Below are 18,755 nucleotides of genomic sequence, written 5' to 3' on the forward strand. Positions count from 1 at the left end.
GTGCAAATTATTCATCATACAGAATTTACCAGAACTTTATCGTAGATTTTATCTCGAACGGTGATGGCAACATTTTCTAAGTCCTCTTCAGTGATATCCTCCACCGGCCGAAAGGAAGATACACGGTGACGCCGTCTATACCCCTGGCATTTCCCCTGCAAGATGAGCCAAAGCAGAACCTGGTGTGAGATGTTCTGATTAAAAAACACGCATAAAAATTTCACACTCTCAGAGCTCCAGCGCCATAAATGTTAACTGTGTCCCTCTCCGATTTCCCTGGAATCATCTACTGAGCTGCCACCACAAACACAGTGCAAGCCTCCTGCACGGCAAGGTGGTCCAACAATAAAGGAGCAGCTCAGGTTTTACCTGATCAACAACAGTCACCAGCCGTGAACCCTGTAAGGACAGAGACGAGAACCACGATGGATGGCCAAACCTGCCAACGGGAAGGGTTGTTTCTCGCTCCAGGCCAAAAGCACTTAGAATGCCCCTTTCCTAAAACTCAAAGGGCTAGGAGGAATCACTGCCCTTTCCCACGGCCAAAACCCCAGGGCCACCTGGCACCACTGACAGGCCTTTTGTGCCCCCCGTGAAGATGAAGTAGAGCGTCCTAACCCTGGAGCAGCTCCTCTGCTCTACTCAGGTCAAGGCCTTTCTCCAGCCTACAGCCTAGATGGGGGTGGGGGTTCTTCTCAGAGTGTGGTCCCGGGAACACCAGCTCCACCTGGGAACCTGGTAGAAATGCCCATGCTCAATTGCTGCATACTTATTGCTTAGACAGACAATAATATGTTTATGGTGCTGAGAAAATACCCCGCTAATTGTCTTCCTTCTCCTGAAACTGTAAAACTCTTCTGCAAATTTGGCAGCGGAGACAGTGAAGTTCTCCAGGGCAAATTTCTCGGGAGGCCGCGCGCTCCGGGTGGGGTTAGTGCGTCTTGTGATCTGTCCCTCGGAGAAAGCCCGCCTCACTGTTCTCTTCTTCTGAAAGCAAGAGCACAGACATTTGCAACCGGGTGCTTTCTTGAATAAAAGCCATCTGGCAACAGATTATGTTCATCAGTATTGGAGTAAGTAATTATAAAGGAGTTCTACTTACAGAGGCTGAGTTTGGGGTTCGTACTGGGAAGAAATCCGGCATTGAGTTCAGTTCTGCCAATAACTGAGCCAGCTGAAGTTCAGAACAAAAGAAAGGACCGTACATCAATATTGCCATGCCGAGTTTGTCTAACGCCTTATCCCAAGTCTTCAGTTTTGCCAACAGTAAAAACTTGACTAAAGTAGTTCATGTGGGATCTTAAGAGTTGTTGTATTTTTTAACCTCATATGTAAACACGTTTTTTAAAGTTTATTTTGACACAGAGAGAGAGACTGCGTGGAGGAAGGGCAGAGAGAGAATCCCAAGTAGGCTCTGAGCTGTTAGCACAGACCCCGACACAGGGCTCAATCCCACAAACCGTGAAATCATAACCTGAGCCAAAATCAAGAGTCAGGTGCTTAACTGACTGAGCCACCCAGACACCGCACGATTTTTATTTAATGTTTATTTTGAGAGAGAGAAGGCATATCCAAGTGAGGGGGGAGGGGCAGAGAGACAAAGGGAGACAGACTATCTCAAGGAGGCTCAGCACTGTCAGTGCACAGCCCGACACAGGACTTGATCCTAGGAACAGTGAGATCATGACCTGAGCCGAAATCAGGAGTCGGATCCTCAACCGACTGAGCCACCCAGGAACGCCAAGATTTTTATCTAATGAAATGCTGATAGCATCCACAGAAATAAAATCTATGCCCATTCCTTATATACGAAAGCATGACATGAAGAAGTGGTCCTTGGAATGATGAGACCAGGTGTATGAGGCTGGAATCCTGACATGGCCACTAATTCGCAGTGTGAACCTAGAAGAGATCACTGTGCACACCTAAAGCAAGTGTCATCGTGTTCAAAACAAAAGCCTCAACTAGATTGTTCTGACAGTTGTTTAGAGCTCCAAGAAAACTGTTTAAGTTAATTTCTCATCACTAAGAATAACTTAATGGAAATATTCCCAAATAAACACCTAAGAATACCAAGTAACAGGCGATAATATTCTAGTCAATTAGGATTCTTATTTATACGAATGTTTAGGCATCATTAAAAAATCATGAACATTTATTTTAAAGATGCAGAGAGATGCAGTGCTAAAAATTTCCCTTAGCTAATAAGTATAAACAGGTCTTAGGATAAATTTCTCCCCACAAATAGAATTTATGCAACTTTTTTTAATTAAAAACAAATTTTTTAAGTGTATTTACTTTTGAGAGAGAGAGAGAGAGACAAGAGACAGAGCACGAGCAGGTGAGGGGCAGAGAGAGAGGGAAACACAGAATCTGAAGCAGGCTCCAGCCTCTAAGCTATCACCACAGAGCCCACTGCGGGGCTCAAACCTATGAACCATGAGATCATGACCTGAGCCAAAGCTGGACTTAACTGACTGAGCCACCCAGGTGCCCCTAGGCTATTTTCTTAAATAACTTATTAGACGTATAACATTGCAAACAAAGCATCATATTATGCTTTTTAAAAAGAAATTATTACAAATATACCAAAATGCTAAAGTGATTGAGTGGCAGAATTTTATTAATCCTGTATATGCAAAATTACAAAGCAAACAACAGTTACTGACCAAATACAGAAAAACCAAATACACGTAACCAAGATTTTACCTTGTATCATTATTCATTCTACTGAAGACTTAAGTGGTAACGTGACTCAAAACTGTTCAGTGTGTTTTAATACCTAGGCCTCTTTCATTCTCTCATATGATGTCTTGAAACCCCAGTGGGTCATCAAAGAAGAAAGATTCCTGTTGAAAGCCCCCGCCTAAACTGCACCTTGCAACTCTCAAAGTGGGCTTCTCTTTTTATCTTTAGTTTCTTTGTGCTGGGAACCGGCCAAGTGCTCAACCCTCTCCTGTCCAATACCACTACATATCTAGAACTTAACTTCCTAATAGTCAACTGTAAGCAGCATTAGTTCAATGGCACCAGGAACCAGGGCTAAAAATGGTCCTGGGAGTCTCTGTTCCCAAACCAGAGCTCACTGGGTAGTAACTGGTTGGCCTTCAGGAACAGAGAAAGGACACATAAGAACCAGAGCACATGTCCTGACAGAAGCCCAGACGACAGCAGCTATGAGGGCAGCTCCGTGAGCCTCCGTGGTCGCTAAGCAGGGCTCAGTGCCAGCTCCTAGACCACCCGCCGCCAGGCCTTACCATGGCTTTGTTCTCCTTGATGTTCATGGTCCTTTTCAGCAGTGCATCCGAGCTCGCCTGGCCCTCATCCCTGGAGTCATCCTCAGATTCAGACACCGAATCTTCCCTTTCCTTCCCCTGTCTGCAGCTTCTCTTTCTTCCAAGAATTGCTTTTTTATTGTCCTGTAAGCGTTTGCTAGGAAACAGCGGCTCAGAAGAACTGTCATCAGATTTTTTTGCCAGTTTCTTGGTGGGGAATTGAAAGGCTACTCGAAGACCAATACTGCTTCTCCTCGGCCTGCTTCTCCTGGGTGTAGCCTTTTCTTCTTCATCCTCTTCTTCACTCGCTGAAGACACCTTACCAGCATCGCTCAAATCTGACTCCACAAGCTGACAAAATGAAAGGGCAAAGACGATGTTTTGTGACCTTCAAAAGCACATCGCTTAAAAACACTCTGCCATTAGAGAAAAAATGAGTAGAAGAAAGCCTCCCCTCCCTATTAATTAGTTCCCTCTGGTCCATTAAGTGCTCAGGTGGTCTGTTGATGACTATGGTCCCAGGGCAGGCTCTCCACCACTGCCTGGGGATCTGGCCACACCCACCAGCAGACTGTTCCCTTCCCAGCACGGGCTGGAAGCCATGCTCTCACAGACGGGGCTCCTCCACTGTGGAACATCTGGAAGCCAAGTAGTATGAGGCAAAGCCAAAGAAAAGGCTATGTATGGCCTAAGAGTTATCCTCACACAGATGGAGTGCTAAGGGAAAACATACTGATGATTCTGCCCTGAACAGCAGGAACAGGACAGCTGACTTCACCTCAGCGAGGTGTCGGAGGAGCAAGCAGATGACTGGCCACTGGGGTTGGTGAGGGAGTCTCATCCCCAAGACATGATGGGCCCTCACGCCAAGGGACGTCCCCTCCCCTTTTCTGCAACCAGTAGAGCCATAGGGTGATATCGAGGCAGACCCTCTGTGGCTTTTCTGGGAAACACCCATTCTATCAGCTCAAGAAACTCCTGCCCCAAATTTTTGGATTCCGCTTGGAATAGGCTTCTGGCATGAACACGAAATTGAGATTGACACATGAGAGCAAAGAACAGAAGGCAATGGCCGGTGATATTACCCAGGAGATGGCGGGCGACACCTCAAATACAAGGGGGCCCTTAGCAATGGCAAAGATGGGCTCCAATATCGAGACCCAGGCCACCTGCTGGGGATCTTTCCTTTACCACATGCTGGAAAAGTTTAGTCTGAGAGCCTCTGTCAGGGACTGCACAACAGGCCGCTGTGAGGAGAGCAGGGAACCACAGCACGATGGGCCTGGGACTGAGGGAAATGACTCTGCTTCCTCCTCAGTGATCAGCCCCCACGTTCTAGCTGGACTCAAATTAGAAATAAGGCAGAGGAAGGAAAGAAAACTGCAGGTAATTTCCAAATCTTGGTGTTTTGTATCAATCCACAACAAACCAAGTAGAGAAATGAGACTATGGTTAACTGGGTTTTTTTTGTTTTTTTTTTTTTTAAGTATCCTGAACTTTCTACATCAGTAGCTTTGGAATTTGAAACAGTGGGATTGAAGGAATCTAGTTTTAGGAAGACATTGTTGGGAGAACTTCAGAGCAAGGTGGTCTCAGATTGGCTTTATCTTCTTCATCATCTAACCAGTATCTCTTCACTAAGGATAAGGACTCTCTATAAGGGACTAAAGTGGACAAGAGCAAACTAGAAACACCAGTGGAGACTCAGACCACAGGACAAGAACACAGCTGTGGTTGCTGCACATACGGCTGTAAGACCACCCAACAAACACCCTGGCTAGTAATATCCTATTATCGGAAAAGATGGTCTCACCAGTCTCCACTACAGTGGGCAGGAGGTTGGGGAGGGAGGCAATAATGTTTGCTTGCCCACTGAATTTTATTTTTAAATGTTTATCTTGAAAGAGATAGAGCGAGCACGAGCAGGGAAGGGAAGAGAGAGGCGGGGGGAGTGGTGGGGGGAGAATTCCAACCAGATTCCACACTGTCAGTGCAGAGCCCAACATGGGGCTTGACCTCGTGACAGAGAGATCATGACGGAGCCAAAGAGTCGGACGTGCAGCCGACGGAGCAACCCAGGTGACTCTGCTCACTGAAATTTAAAATAAAATTTGCAGGGGCACCTGGGTGGCTCTGTCAGTTACATGTCTGACTCCTGATGGTGCCTCGGGTCATGATCTCATGGTTTGTGGGTTTGGGCGCCGCATCGGGCCCTGCGCTGACAGTGTGGAGCCTGCTTGGGTTTCTCTCTCTCTGCCCCTCCACTGCTCACACTCTCTCTCTCTCTCTCTCTAAGTAAACATTTTTTAAAAAGTAAAAAATAAACAAGTAAATAAAATAAAATCTGCAGGTGGACCTCCCCTAAGCTATGAGTTAACATCAGTCAACAGAACATGTCAAGATCCATACCCCAAATATATGGCCAGTGAAAAGAAAAAAGACTTCTGGGGTAGTTCACTTCCCCGTGCTGGGAACACAAATTCTTTGAATAACCTGACATCGCTTAACTAAAAAAATCAGAAGGAAAACAAGTCACTAAGAGTACGGGATACCCATTAGGGTTTGGAAAGATCTTAGTGTCTTGCTGTCCAGAACACATCAACTGCCTTATCAGCAGCTTCCGTTTTGAAGGCCAAAGGAGGGCTTGGGGGCTAGGCTGGCAGAGCTCTGTGTTGCTCTTCCTGGTGACGGGGTTGGGGGATCAACATCAAACAAGCCAGCCTACCATTAGGGCTTTCAGGCCTTAAGATCCCCCCAGGAAAAGTTGAGCGGCATAGCAAACCAATAGTTACAGCTTATTTAAATTTCTACACAAGTTCCACACCAGATTCTGCTGCTTAGGAGCTTCTGAACATCAAGAGGCTTTACCTCTATCCTTTATCTTCATACCCAAGAAGGAAGTGGTGTAATGATTTTGGGGGAGAAAGGTATGCTCTTTTTCAGTTAATGGAAAACATTTTTATGTCTGAAAAAAACCCAAAGGTTTTAAGTTTCGCTTTTTGTTTAAATTTTTTTAATGTTTGTTTATTTTTAGAGAGTTTGTATGTGTTTGTGTGTATGTGTGAGAGAGAGCCAGCGAGTGAGCTCAAGCAGGGATGGGGGAGGGGCAGAGAGAAAGGGAGATACAGAATCCCAACTATCAGCACAGAGCCCCCACACAGGGCTCGAACTCACAGACTGTGAGATCATGACCTGAGCTGAAGTCAGATGCTTAACCAGCTGAGCCACCCAGGTACCCCCCAAAGGTTGTTCTTTAAAGGTACCTTGAGATTCAAATACTAGTTGGCAATAAACTGGCCTAAACATATGGAGTAAAGGAAAATCAACAAGTCTCTTGAAGGTCAAGTGCTAAGAGATTTCCCTCAGGAATCTGACAAGCCCAGGTCTTCTTTATCATTTAAAGAGCACGTCAGCATCCAAATCAAGAACGCGCAAGTAAAGCTCTAAGTTTTGCCACAGCTAAATTTTTGCCACATTAACTCCAAACCTAAGAACATGACTCCGCACACAACAAGAAATGACTTTAAGGAAATTGCTACCCCCAGACAGACTGTCCTCTTTTCAGAGAAAAGATATTCAAGAAAGTCTGAAATAAATTCTTTTGGAAGGGCAAGAAGGGAAACTGAGGTAAGTCTCCCCAAACTCCAAAGGTATCAAAGAAAGACACCTGGATTTTCTCTCAGAGAATAATGGATTGGTGGACTGGGGGCTATTCCAACTTTTATATTTTATTAACTGACTTTTAAGATAAACATGCGGGGGGGGGGGTGCCTGGGTGGTGCAGTCGGTTAAGCAGCCAACTCTTGATCTCAACTCATTATCTCAGTTTGTGAGTTCAAGCCCCACCTTGTGCTCTGTGTTGATGGTGTGGAGCCTGCTTGGGATTCTCTCTCCTCTGTGCCCCTCCCCCACGTGTGCTCACTCTTGCGTGCGTGCTCACACCTTCTCTCTCTCTCTCCATAATAAGTAAACTTAAAAAAAAAATTAAGATAAACATGTAAGAAGAAGTCGTTCATTTGCCAAGTGACTTCTTACAAGTGAAAATACAATTCAGAAACAAGACTGAAAAATATTACAACCCACACTCCCTCGTGTTGATAATTATTACCATTACTTCTGGGTTACTGTTTACATTCAGATCATTCTGTGTAAATCCTTCAAATTCTTCCGTTTCTGAGTCAGTGTCCTCTATAAAAATTCTTCTTAGCTCTTCCGTGAAGTATTTAGAATGGAAACGCACATCCTGCTAAATTAAAAACACACATATGTCATAAAGGAAAAAGAACAGAGGTTACCAGGGGGGTCGGGGACAATGAGGAGTTGTTTAACGGGTAGAGTTTCTGTTTGAGATGATGAGAACGTTCTGGATAACAGTTGACAGACGCACAACACCGTGCATGTACTTAATGGCACTTAGCATCTTGCTTGCAAGAAACTGGGCACTTGCCTGCACTTAAAAAATGGTGAAATGGTAAATTTCACATTATGTATATTTTACCACAATAACAAAACATACATATACATACACATTTGCTACAGCTTACGAAAACGGAATAATCTGAAACAGCTGAACAACTTGAAACGATAAACAGCATTATTTCAAAAAGTCAGAATGGCCAGGGGCTCCGTCAGCTTCTTGTGTGACTGGGGAGCTATGCTGATAGAATTCCGTTTCTCCCACCAGGGCTGCCCATCGGGAAGGTCTGCTCACACAGAGCCAAACACACACGGGAAGGAGCCATGAGGAGAAGGCCTGGCTCCCTCCCACATGCTGGCCTTCCTTCCTAGCAGCCATCCAAATCCACGTCCTCCGAGTTGGTGAGCATGCCTCCCTTCCAGAGAGGGCAAGTTTCTCTGCAGGAAGGGGCCAGCGCCTTTCACGCCCCTTCCCGCCCACGGCTTTGCTCCATCACCACCCACCGGAAGGGGTGATGGGAACGTCAATCTTCCCAACTCCCAGGAGAGCCCCTCCTGCAGGAGACACTAGGCCAGCAACCTCCAAGAGGTAGCAAGTGAGCAGACAGAAAGATGCTCTAAGACTTTTAAAAAGGAAAGACATTTTCCAATGACTCTTTCGGTCTTTAGAACCCATAAAAGGAAAAATACTCTCTAGCTCTCTAAATGGAAAAATAGCTCTCTAAATGGCTATCTTGAAAGAAAAGAGGGAAAAGACAGACCTGCAGTACAGAAAGGAGACCCACAAACCAGCCTCCTCCAAGTTGGCAACCAGGGCTGAAGTCCGTGTCCCCAGTTGCCTCTGACGTCTCTTCCTCCCACACCCGATATAGCAATGACCCCTCATCACACCACATTTAGTTGGGAGAATCTTGATCTCCCCCCACTGCCTCTCTCTGACTTTAATTATACACTTCTTCAGATCAGATAATCTCTGGAGAAAAATAGATATAATAGATGAGTGGAAAAATTTACAGGGGGAAAGAGAAAGAAATGCCTATATCCAGCATTTTTTTAAGCTTAAATGTCTCCTATGAATTATTACGGGTAATTGGAGTGAGTGTGCTTGGAGCTAAATTACTTTGTTCCTTTGTTGATAGCTATGGTGCAGCTGCTTGAAAAAAAAAAATACAAACACAAAAGGGAAGTTTCTTTAAAGTGAAATTCAAATTGTGTTTAAGGAAGACCAAAGTCAACATTGCTACATACTGTGTGCAAGTTCATGCAGCTTCTCTCGGCTGGTTACCATGGATCGGGAAAGTGTGGGCTCAGGGTGGTGAAGCAACAGGCCTGGGTTTATTATTAAAAAGAATGGTGCATAACTGGTTCCAAGGAAACCCACCGTGAACCTGCCACCTCCAAGGGTAGATAATATCCTGCTCACAGAGCCCTGAGCTGGCCTCTGCAGGCTGTGTTCGGGCAATGGGGTCTATGTGTACATTTATCATACACCCACAGTCCCTGCCTAGGGCCCAGAGAGAACAGGTCACATCCTAGAACAGCAAGTTTCAACCGTCTGGTCCTCTGGCTCTCTTTAGCCTTTGAGCTGGCCTCAGAGGGAAGTGGTCGGCCTGACAGAAATCAATACCTTTGGTGATGAGTTCTAACAGAGAAAAACAACTTAGCCACAGTCCTAAACCAAGGCCTCTGCTTTTCTTCTCCTTATTCCACAAGATATTAAAAAAAACCCTGTTTTTTAAGGGGAGCCTGTATGAAGTAAAATATCCACTCCACATTCTGGCTGCAATCCTGGTTACAACCCTCACACAGCTCTTGGTTCTGCAGCATGTGATCCTTTACAATCAATACCAGGCGGTATGTTCTGCATCTTGGTCACCTGTGTTTATATACCACAATCAGGGACGTAATGAAGTAACAGATGAGAAGAGGATCTAACAGAGTGCTTACATTTTTTATCTTGAAGCTCATGGGACGTGAAGAAACAGACTGGAAAACGACGGGGGCCTGAACCAGTTAGACCAGCATCCCACCTCAATTCTAGCCAATGGGCGCTCATTCACCAACAGGGGCTGAGCCCAGAGAACATGAGGAAAGAGACAACACAAGGGCGCAGTCCAAGCCAGGAAAGCTGGAAAGCATCGTTCAAACATTGCAGAGGTTACAATTTAGTGCGGAGTGAGACAGATCCACAAGTAACCATGGTGAGGACCAGAGTTGTAAGGAAGATGCAACATGGCACACAGAAAGAAAGAAAACCCAGCATAACTTCAGGAAGCAGCAGCATCTAGACTGGATCTGAACTGAGGTAGAGTCTAGAAAGCAGAGGACACGCAAGCAGAAGGCACAGCATGGGCCAGCGTGTACAAAGGGCAGACCAGTGCACGATGAGGGCGTCCACGCAGTTTTGTGTCTACGGCACCACGTAGGGGCAGGGAGAGGGAAGAGGCTGAGAGGTGATGCTCCCAGGTTTGAAACACCCCGGCTCAGACATTTTTCAGATGTGGGCGCTCAGACAAGTCACTTCACTGCCCTGAGCTTCAGTTTCATCCCCTGTGAGATAGGGATAATAACAACACCCACACTGTCCCAGGGAGGTACATGAATTAAATGCAATCTGCATGAAAAGCACACGGTCACGGGCCATGTAAGGCACACTGGCGACAGACTCGGCAGGGGTGGGCAGGACGGACAGGATGGGCGGGCTTGATGGCACAAAAGTAGCAGCACAGTATCAAAAGCAGCTGTTGTGGCTTTTTTGTTTTAAATTTTGAGTGGAGTGGACACAGAATGTTACATTACCTCTAGGTGTACAATATTATACATTATGCTAGGCTCACAAGTGTAGCTACCATCTGTCAACATACAACTCCATTACAGTGTCACTGACTGTATTCCCTAAGCTGTGCCTTTTACTGCCCTGACTTATTAGCTCTAAAACTGGAAGCCTAGTTCTCCTTCTCCCCTTCACCCATTTTGCCCATCTCCCCAGTTCCCTCCTTGCTGACCTTTGTTCTCTGTATTTATAGGTCTGATTTTGCTTTTTAATTTTTAGATGCCACCTGAGTGAAGTCATAGGGTATCTGTCGTTCTCAGTCTGACTTATCTCACTTAGCATGATACACTCTGGGTCCATCCATGTTGTTGCAAAAGGCAACTATCTCATCCTTTTTATGACTGCATAATATTCCATCATATACATTTTCAGCATCTTCTGTATCCATTCTTCTTCTGATGGACACTTAGGCTGCTTCTCTATCTCATCATCAGGAAAATGCAAATCAAAACCACAATGAGGTGTCACCATACACCTCTCAGAATGGCTAACACAAAAAGACAAGAACTCAACTGTTGGTGAGGATGTGGAACCCTCATGCACTGTTGCTAGGAACGCAAACTGTTGCGGCCACTGTGGAAAAACAGTATGGAGGTTCCTAAAAAAATTAAAAATAGACGGGGCGCCTGGGTGGCGCAGTCGGTTAAGCGTCTGACTTCAGCCAGGTCACGATCTCGCGGTCCGTGAGTTCGAGCCCCGCGTCGGGCTCTGGGCTGATGGCTCAGAGCCTGGAGCCTGTTCCCGATTCTGTGTCTCCCTCTCTCTCTGTCCCTCCCCCGTTCATGCTCTGTCTCTCTCTGTCCCAAAAATAAAAATAAACGTTGAAAAAAAAAAAAAAATTAAAAATAGAAATACCATATGATCCACTAATTCCACTACTGGGTATTTACCCAAAGAAAATAAAAATGCTAATTTGAAAGCCTTATGTTTACTGCAGCATTATTTACTGTAGCCAAGATATGCAAGCTGCTTTGTTTCTTAATGCCTACAGCACTGCTCGGCTCTAGGCAAAGCCCATCACCCACACCCTGCACTGCTCAGAATGCCCTTCCTGGTGGATCTACAGGCTCTCCCCTCCCCCACTGCCTGACTGTGTTCAGATGGAGAGACTACTGGCTTCTGAATAAGGCCATGATCATGACCAGAGCTCAGTTCTGTAACCGAAGTAAAGGCTATGAGGACCCTGGGAGCCGAAGGGAGGAGAAAAGGGAAGGGATGAAGGACAGCAACATGGCAGAAGATTCAGAGACTCCTGCAAGGGAGCTGGGGAGATGGGAGAGGAGAAGGAGGGGTCAAGAACACCAAAGATAAGGATAGGAATGAGGAAGACAAAGGGACAACCAGGGAAGGGAAAATGGTGAGTGTGAGATCTCCCTTGATCAAGGCTGGTCCAGCTGGCAGTCAGGTTACATGTGGGGCTGGAGAGAAGGCAAGTCATTGAGAACTTGGAGGTAATGGCTGAAAGCAGGCCAATCCCTAGGTCACAAAAAGGAAAGGTCTGGACACAAAATCCTAAAGAACATCCACATATGGGGACAGGAAATAGAGATGACCACAAAGAATGAATGACGTGAGAGAGAGGAAGAAACCTGGGGAGTGGAAGCAGGTGGCTGGTGGGTCAAATGCTACGGAGACATCAAGGAAAGTGAGGACCACAGACACCAGGGAGGCTACTGAACCCGAGAAAGACCAGCTCCCACAGAGGCCACAACACACACAGGCAGCCGAGTGACGAAGCAGGCACTACCCCTATGTAATTAACTGCTTCTCCTCCTGCACTTGCCCAGTTGAAGCAAGGCAGGTTTAATTTACAGCCTTTAAGACAGGCTATGGTCCAGGAAGGATGAGGAATTTTGAGAGCCACAATGAACTCCGAAGTAAGTGCCACAGAAGGCTAGCTATTTTGACTGGCCATGCTGCTGCTAAGGCACAATATAAACCTCCAGGAATCCAACTCTCAGAGAAATGCAACTTGTGTTTGCCAGAGATCTAAGTAATTAAACAAAGAATAACGTTCTCCCCAGCACGTCCAGGAGTGAGGTGCTGGATGAAGAACCACGTCGCAGGAGCACAGAAACACAAATGTCTCATGGTAACCACATGTTCCTGCACTGCAGTGTGGACTGTCGCTACGTGGCCCCAGCCCTCTCCTGCCAGCCATGTGGGAGCACTCAGAATACAGCCTCAACACAGGCTGCAGCCCTGAGGTTGCAAAGAAAATGGCTCCGATGTGAGACCCTTTTATTAAAAAAAAAAAAAGAAAAAAAAAATTTACTGTACACAGAAAGGACTTAAACAGTATAAGTGATGTAGGAATGCTCACTGGTTCTTGAAATATGAAGGCATAATGCTTCAAAAATGCTCAACCATCAACTGCTATCACCAATCTCAGACCACACTCAAAAGAATACCCAAACCACACCTGTCAGAAAGGCCACACCTGTCAGAAAAGGAAGCATCCGTACCTGTTTCCCTGGCTCCAGAGAGTCAAAACTATCACAGCTCTCCTCTGATGAGAAGGTTTCCATGGGAACATCATCTTGGAAACCGACAAACTCTTCATCATCACTGGGGGCGTTAAAGATGTCAGCCACTTCTTTAGGGATCTGTTTTGGATTCAAAAAAGAAGAAGCATAAAACCAGGGGCTGGGTTCACTTAGGGGAATTTTCTAGAGAGGAGTAGGAATTAGCATCTCCTAGCTCTATCAATCTGCCATGGTCGCCCAGAAGACCCCAGTAACCCTGAGCAAAATGTGCTTCAGTTGATACCTCAGGGCAACAAAAGAAGAGGGGGAACGGAGAACAAAACTGTTCTTTTTCAAATTCTAGAGATCTATCCCATCTTACAGAGAATGTCAAGGCCATAGCTAGACAGATGCTGTTTTTGACCTCTTCACGAAAAAAATAAGGAAACCATCATTGGTTTCTGAGAAACCACAATCTATTTGTCTCCTACACTGGATCTGTCTTTAAATGTCATCCATGTAAAAAACATTACATAAGATAATTACTAAGCTCCTCTTTTCTTCATTTCCACGTATAGCTCTTTAATTTTTCTGTTCCTTTTGTCATCTGCTGATTCAGATGTGAAAATTCACACAATAAAGTAAGCAGATTTACTCCTTTTCTATATTCTCAATCAAGTACTTCTAGAATTAATCCCAAGAGAATTTAAACCGTATTATGGGCAATTATCCCAAGAAAGAATGTTGTCAGCACACTTGATCTAACAAGTATGTATTTGCTGAGAGTTCCTGTTCGTATGTTGACTGCCTATTTGTTCCCAACTCGTGATTTTGAAAAAGTTCAAAGCCACAGGAAGGTGAAGGAACAGTACAAACATCCATATATTCTTCACCTGGAGCCCCATTTGCTTGTTTTCTCTTTCAACAAACATCAGGTGGAACCATAGGTATTAGCTACTATTTCACTGTTTGTGACCTAGAAAAACAGCCATTTCTCATGAGCCAACTCAATCCATGTATATTCAAAGTAAGTTGCAGAAAACATACTAATTCACCCTAAAATACTTTAGCACACATCTCCCGAGCATAAAAACATTCTCCTATACAGCCCCAAAACTACTAATCACACCTAAATAATTAATATTAATTCCATAATATCATTTACTACAAGTTCATATTTAAATACCTACAACTGTCGCCAAAATGTCTTTAGTAATTTTGGGGGGACAAAGGGGATCCATTCAACCAGATATCATGCATTGTCTTCGTTTTTTTAGGACACTGTTTTTCGTTGCTTTTCATAACACTGACATTATTTAAATAGCCTAGGATGACTGCCTTGTAGAATGTCATACATCCTGAGCTTATGTGATTGATTCCTGATATATTTAAGGTAAATACTGTTGACGATTCTACACAGATGCAATGCATAAAGAGGCACAAAAATATCAGGTTATCCCCTAATAATCAGTGTTTTTTTAACATAATTATAAAAATTTCCCAACATATTCTTAAGTAGGAGGAATGGTATAAGGAATACACACATGGACTCCCTAGCAATTATTTGCTCATGGCTCAATTTGATTCATCTGTAGCTCTACTCAAATACCCTCCTTCCAAATCATTTTGAAGCAACTGCAGACATAGTATCATTTCACCCCGTATCATGGGCAAATACAGTCTGTGTTCTAGGTTCTGTTAACTTATTTTTGTAACTCACAGTTCATTTGTATCATGATTTGAATAGGGTCCAAATACACATCAATAGGTCGCTTAATACTTTTCGCAGGTGTCCTTTTTTTTCTTTTGGTAACTTAGTTTTGAACAAACTGGGTCATCTGATTGTAGAGTTTGCAAGAGTCTGGAAGGCTGAAGTTTTGTTTGTTTGTTGCAGCTGCAAGATGATATTTACCAGACTCCCCTGTCCCTGTGGATTTCCTGTGATTTGGTAGTTGAAGTTATAAGCTCAGCAGATTCAAGTTCACTTCTTTCTGGGAAGATGATGACTATTTTGTAGGCATTGCTGCTGCTTTATTCAGAAAGCACAACATGTCTGGCTGTCTGTTTTTTTAGTGGTGATGCTCTCTGATCAACAAGTGGGGGTAGGACGTGCCAGATTTCTCCTTAGCAAAAATACCTCTTCCCCTTTTTACTTAGTGAGAAATAAGTAGGGTGATAGTTGACATTCTGTGGATATCCTTCCCCTGATAACAATTCACTCAGTAGTTTCAGCAACCATTGATAAGTCTTACCTGAATCAATTACTACACACTAGGGGTTGCAAAAAGGTCATTTTCAAATTTGATTCATCCTTTATATACTAGCTGGCACTCTTCTGGAACACAAGATTCTGTCTCTTGCTGTCTCCCCCTCTTTCCCCTTCTCTCCCTCCCATGTAGATTCATGGAATTTTTTTTTATTCAACGTGTTATATAATCCACTACTGTCACCATTATTTCTGATGCTCAAATTGTCCTAAATTTGGCCACTGGGGGAGCTCCTTCAAGAGAGTTTCTATGTCCTTTTGACACAACCCTAATAGTCTGTGGGCACCTCTTTCCTTTGAGGCACAATTGTGCCAAGTGAGCCTTATACTTTCCCTGCCCAGACCTCGGATCAACCATTTCTCCAAGGTGCACTGGCATTTAGAAATCAGATCTGAGAACTCGGTGTGCTCCTTGCTGGTTAATTATCACTGCTTCTAAGCTCTTTGCCAGGACAGAGCAACGATATTTTAAATATCCCAAATCACATGTTCATAATGACACCTTGAACTCAAATCCAGTACAGCAACTCCCCCATTAGTATCTCCCTTCCCCCAGAATGAAAACTCCAACTCTCAGGGCACCTGGGTGGCTCAGTTAAGCGTCCAACTCTTATTTTTGGCTCAGGTCATGATCTCTGGATTTGTGAGTTCGACCCCCGTGCAGAGCCTGCTTAGGATTCTCCCTCTCTCTGCCCCTCCCTCGCTCATGTTCTCATTGTCTCTCTCAAAAATAAATACTTAGAACTTTTTATTTAAAAAAACCTCCAACTCTCAGTATTTCTCATGTACGTACCCACTTGCTTTATCTACAACACACACAAAATAGTTTCCAACTTATACCACCAACACCACTACCAACAATAACCACCAACGACAATCGAGTTTCAGATTCCTTTGCAGTCCTTTGGATCCTTGGCATATAGTCCCACTACCTACTAGACCTCTGCCCTGAGATAACCTGCCCATCACTGAACTTGAGGATGCAAATGTACTTTACCTGTACTTCCCATTTCATCATATGAGTATTAAAGAGGTGTCCTCAAGGCTGGAGATTTTCATAAAATAATATGTATTGCTACAAGACATTCTTATGTGAAACTGGCACTTAGATTTATTACAATAACTACGTCCGTGTGGAACCCGGACTCAGCATTCGGGCTGAGAATGGTCTCAGCATTCGGGCAGACACAGAAAGAGTTCTAGTAACAACAGCAAAACAAAAAACAAAACAAACAAAAAAAACACTGCCACATTTATGCTGAGAAGCTCCTCACAAAGCCTGACATGGTTCTTGGCAGAAAAATTAAAACTTTTCTTCAGGAGGTAAATTTAACAGTATTTGGCACCCTTATCTTTCTTTTCAAAGATACTTTTGTTAAGCCATCACAACCAATACACCAAAAAAACACTTGTAACTGGAGAAGCATAAAGTGTGTTAGATTTTAGGGAGTTCAGTCCCTAAAGTGGCAATGAAGGATCGTGACTGGTTCCAGTTAGCTTCCGTTTGACTTACCACCGTTCTATGAATCAGAGAGCTCCACTGGCTCAGAAGCCTATTTTGTTGTTGTTGTTAAATTCATTTATTTTGAGAGAGAGCTGGAGAGGGGCACGGAGAAGGGGAGACAGAGAATCTCAAGCAGACTCCTCACTCAACTCTGACTCCAACACGGGACTAGATCCCAGGAACCAGGAGATCATGACCTGGGCCGAAAGTACGAGTCAGATGCTTAACCAAGTAAGCCACCTAGGCGCCCCCAGAAGCCTGTTTTAACATAAAAGGTGAAAGAAGGAAGCGCATCCCATGTAATGATTTAACAGAAGCATCCGTAAGGAATGGATAGGCTGGAAAGGCTGGCAATACGAGTAAATTTCTTCCGGCCACAACTGCATCAGCCCCGGGCTCTAGCGGCAGCACCCCCCAACCCTCGGCCCCCGCCCCATGCAAAGCCTATGTCGGCCCAATTCCTCCCTCTTCATCTAAGACTTCTGCATCTGCTCCAGAGGTACCATTAGGGCACTGTAATTACCAAGTGGGAACAAAAGGAAAGAACACGCTTTCAAAAAAGCAAACACCAGTAGGCATTCTTGGGGCATTCAGGGCTCTGTTTCTTGCTGCCTACCTTCAAAAGGCATGAAGAGTTTCAGTCACAAGCTCTAGGATTTAGCAAAAATCTTCATAAGATACTCAAGTGTCTTCAATAAAAAATGCTATTTAACATACTCGACAAAGAAATCAAGATTTCTACGCAACGCACCTGATAAAAGGTTCAAGGGGCCATCCTTCCTATGTGTGACCACTTCAGCAATGGAACACGACATCAGGCCCAAGGATTGTCATCTTTCTGTGCAGCTCAGCAGCAATCCACTGACTGACAAGGATGCGGGGCACCCGGCACTCTCATAAGTGGGGGATGGAAATATCAAACGGTAGGGCCGCTTTGGAAAAACAATTTAGCAGCTTCTTATGAAATTAAACACTCTTAGCACATGATACAGCATTCCTGCTCCTAGGTGTTTACCCAAATGAGATGAAAACATAGGTTTGCAAAAAACTTGTAATCAGCAATTTTATTCCCAAACCCATAACAAATCCAAATCAGGTAGAAATGGATAAACAAAACGGGGGACAGAAATACCATGGAATACTGCCAGCAATAAAAAAAGAGTAAGTTACTGATAGACGCCATATGGATAAACCTCAAATGCATTAGGCCCAGTGAAAAAGGCTACATATTGTCTGATTCCACTTATGTGACATTTTGGAAAAGGCAAAACTATAGAAACAGAACACAGATCAATGGCTGCCTGAGGCTAGAGGTCAGAGGAAACTTTTGAGAGATGATAAAATCAATTGTGGCAGTGATTACACAAAAATCCATAGAACTGAACAATAAAAACGATTAATTTCATTGTATATAAATTAAGCCTTAGTCAGGAAAAAGGAAGAAAATTATGTAGAAACAATGTAGACCTACAGATTTCCTAGACTTGGATCCTAGCACATAGAATTAAGATTTGGTAAGAAGAACACCACACATCAATGGGGAAAAGATGATGTCAATCACTGATGATGGCAAAACTGCCTATCTGAGAAGAGTAACCCGGTCCATTTTGCTTCACTGTCGATACCACAAAGGAGAATATATGTAATGTGAACACACAGCTGGCCTCTGAATGGGGGAGACTTTAAGCACGCATGTTAATAAGCAGATCAAAATGGAAAAGAGGGCGCCTGGGTGGCTCTGTCTGTTGAGCATCCAACTCCTAATTTCAGCTCAGGTCATGATCCCAGGTCGTGGGTCCCAGAGCCCCACATCGGGCTCTGTGCTGAGAGTGGAGCCTACTTGGGATTCTCTCTCTCCCTCTGCCCCTCTCTCCTGCCTGTGTGCTCACTCTCTCTTTAAAATAAAAATATAGGGGCGCCTGGGTGGCGCAGTCGGTTAAGCGTCCGACTTCAGCCAGGTCACGATCTCGCGCTCCGTGAGTTCGAGCCCCGCGTC

At 44.5% G+C, this 18,755-nt stretch overlaps 1 protein-coding gene across 5 annotated transcripts in view; it reads right to left on the reverse strand.

Annotated features, from left to right (window-relative positions):
* The window catches only part of CDCA7L (cell division cycle associated 7 like), a 38,850-nt gene that overhangs the window by 4,103 nt on the left and 15,992 nt on the right, over window positions 1-18,755 (reverse strand). Inside the window, exons 2-7 of one of the 5 annotated variants that reach the window (XM_047094657.1) lie at window positions 12,990-13,130; window positions 7,384-7,521; window positions 3,258-3,626; window positions 1,103-1,174; window positions 817-984; window positions 30-155 (exon numbers count right to left, since the gene is read on the reverse strand). In XM_047094657.1, the coding sequence (XP_046950613.1) occupies window positions 30-155; window positions 817-984; window positions 1,103-1,174; window positions 3,258-3,626; window positions 7,384-7,521; window positions 12,990-13,130 (1,014 nt within the window). Of the gene's footprint in view, window positions 1-29; window positions 156-816; window positions 988-1,102; window positions 1,175-3,257; window positions 3,627-7,383; window positions 7,522-7,801; window positions 8,082-12,989; window positions 13,131-18,755 lie in introns of those variants that run through there. The other 4 variants (XM_047094656.1, XM_047094655.1, XM_047094659.1 and 1 more) reach the window with 4 other exon arrangements.

Source organism: Lynx rufus, unplaced genomic scaffold, assembly GCF_022079265.1.
Source record: "Lynx rufus isolate CCGP_SWC_20201006 ecotype Redwood Valley unplaced genomic scaffold, mLynRuf1.p SCAF_4, whole genome shotgun sequence".
NCBI lineage: Eukaryota > Metazoa > Chordata > Mammalia > Carnivora > Felidae > Lynx > Lynx rufus.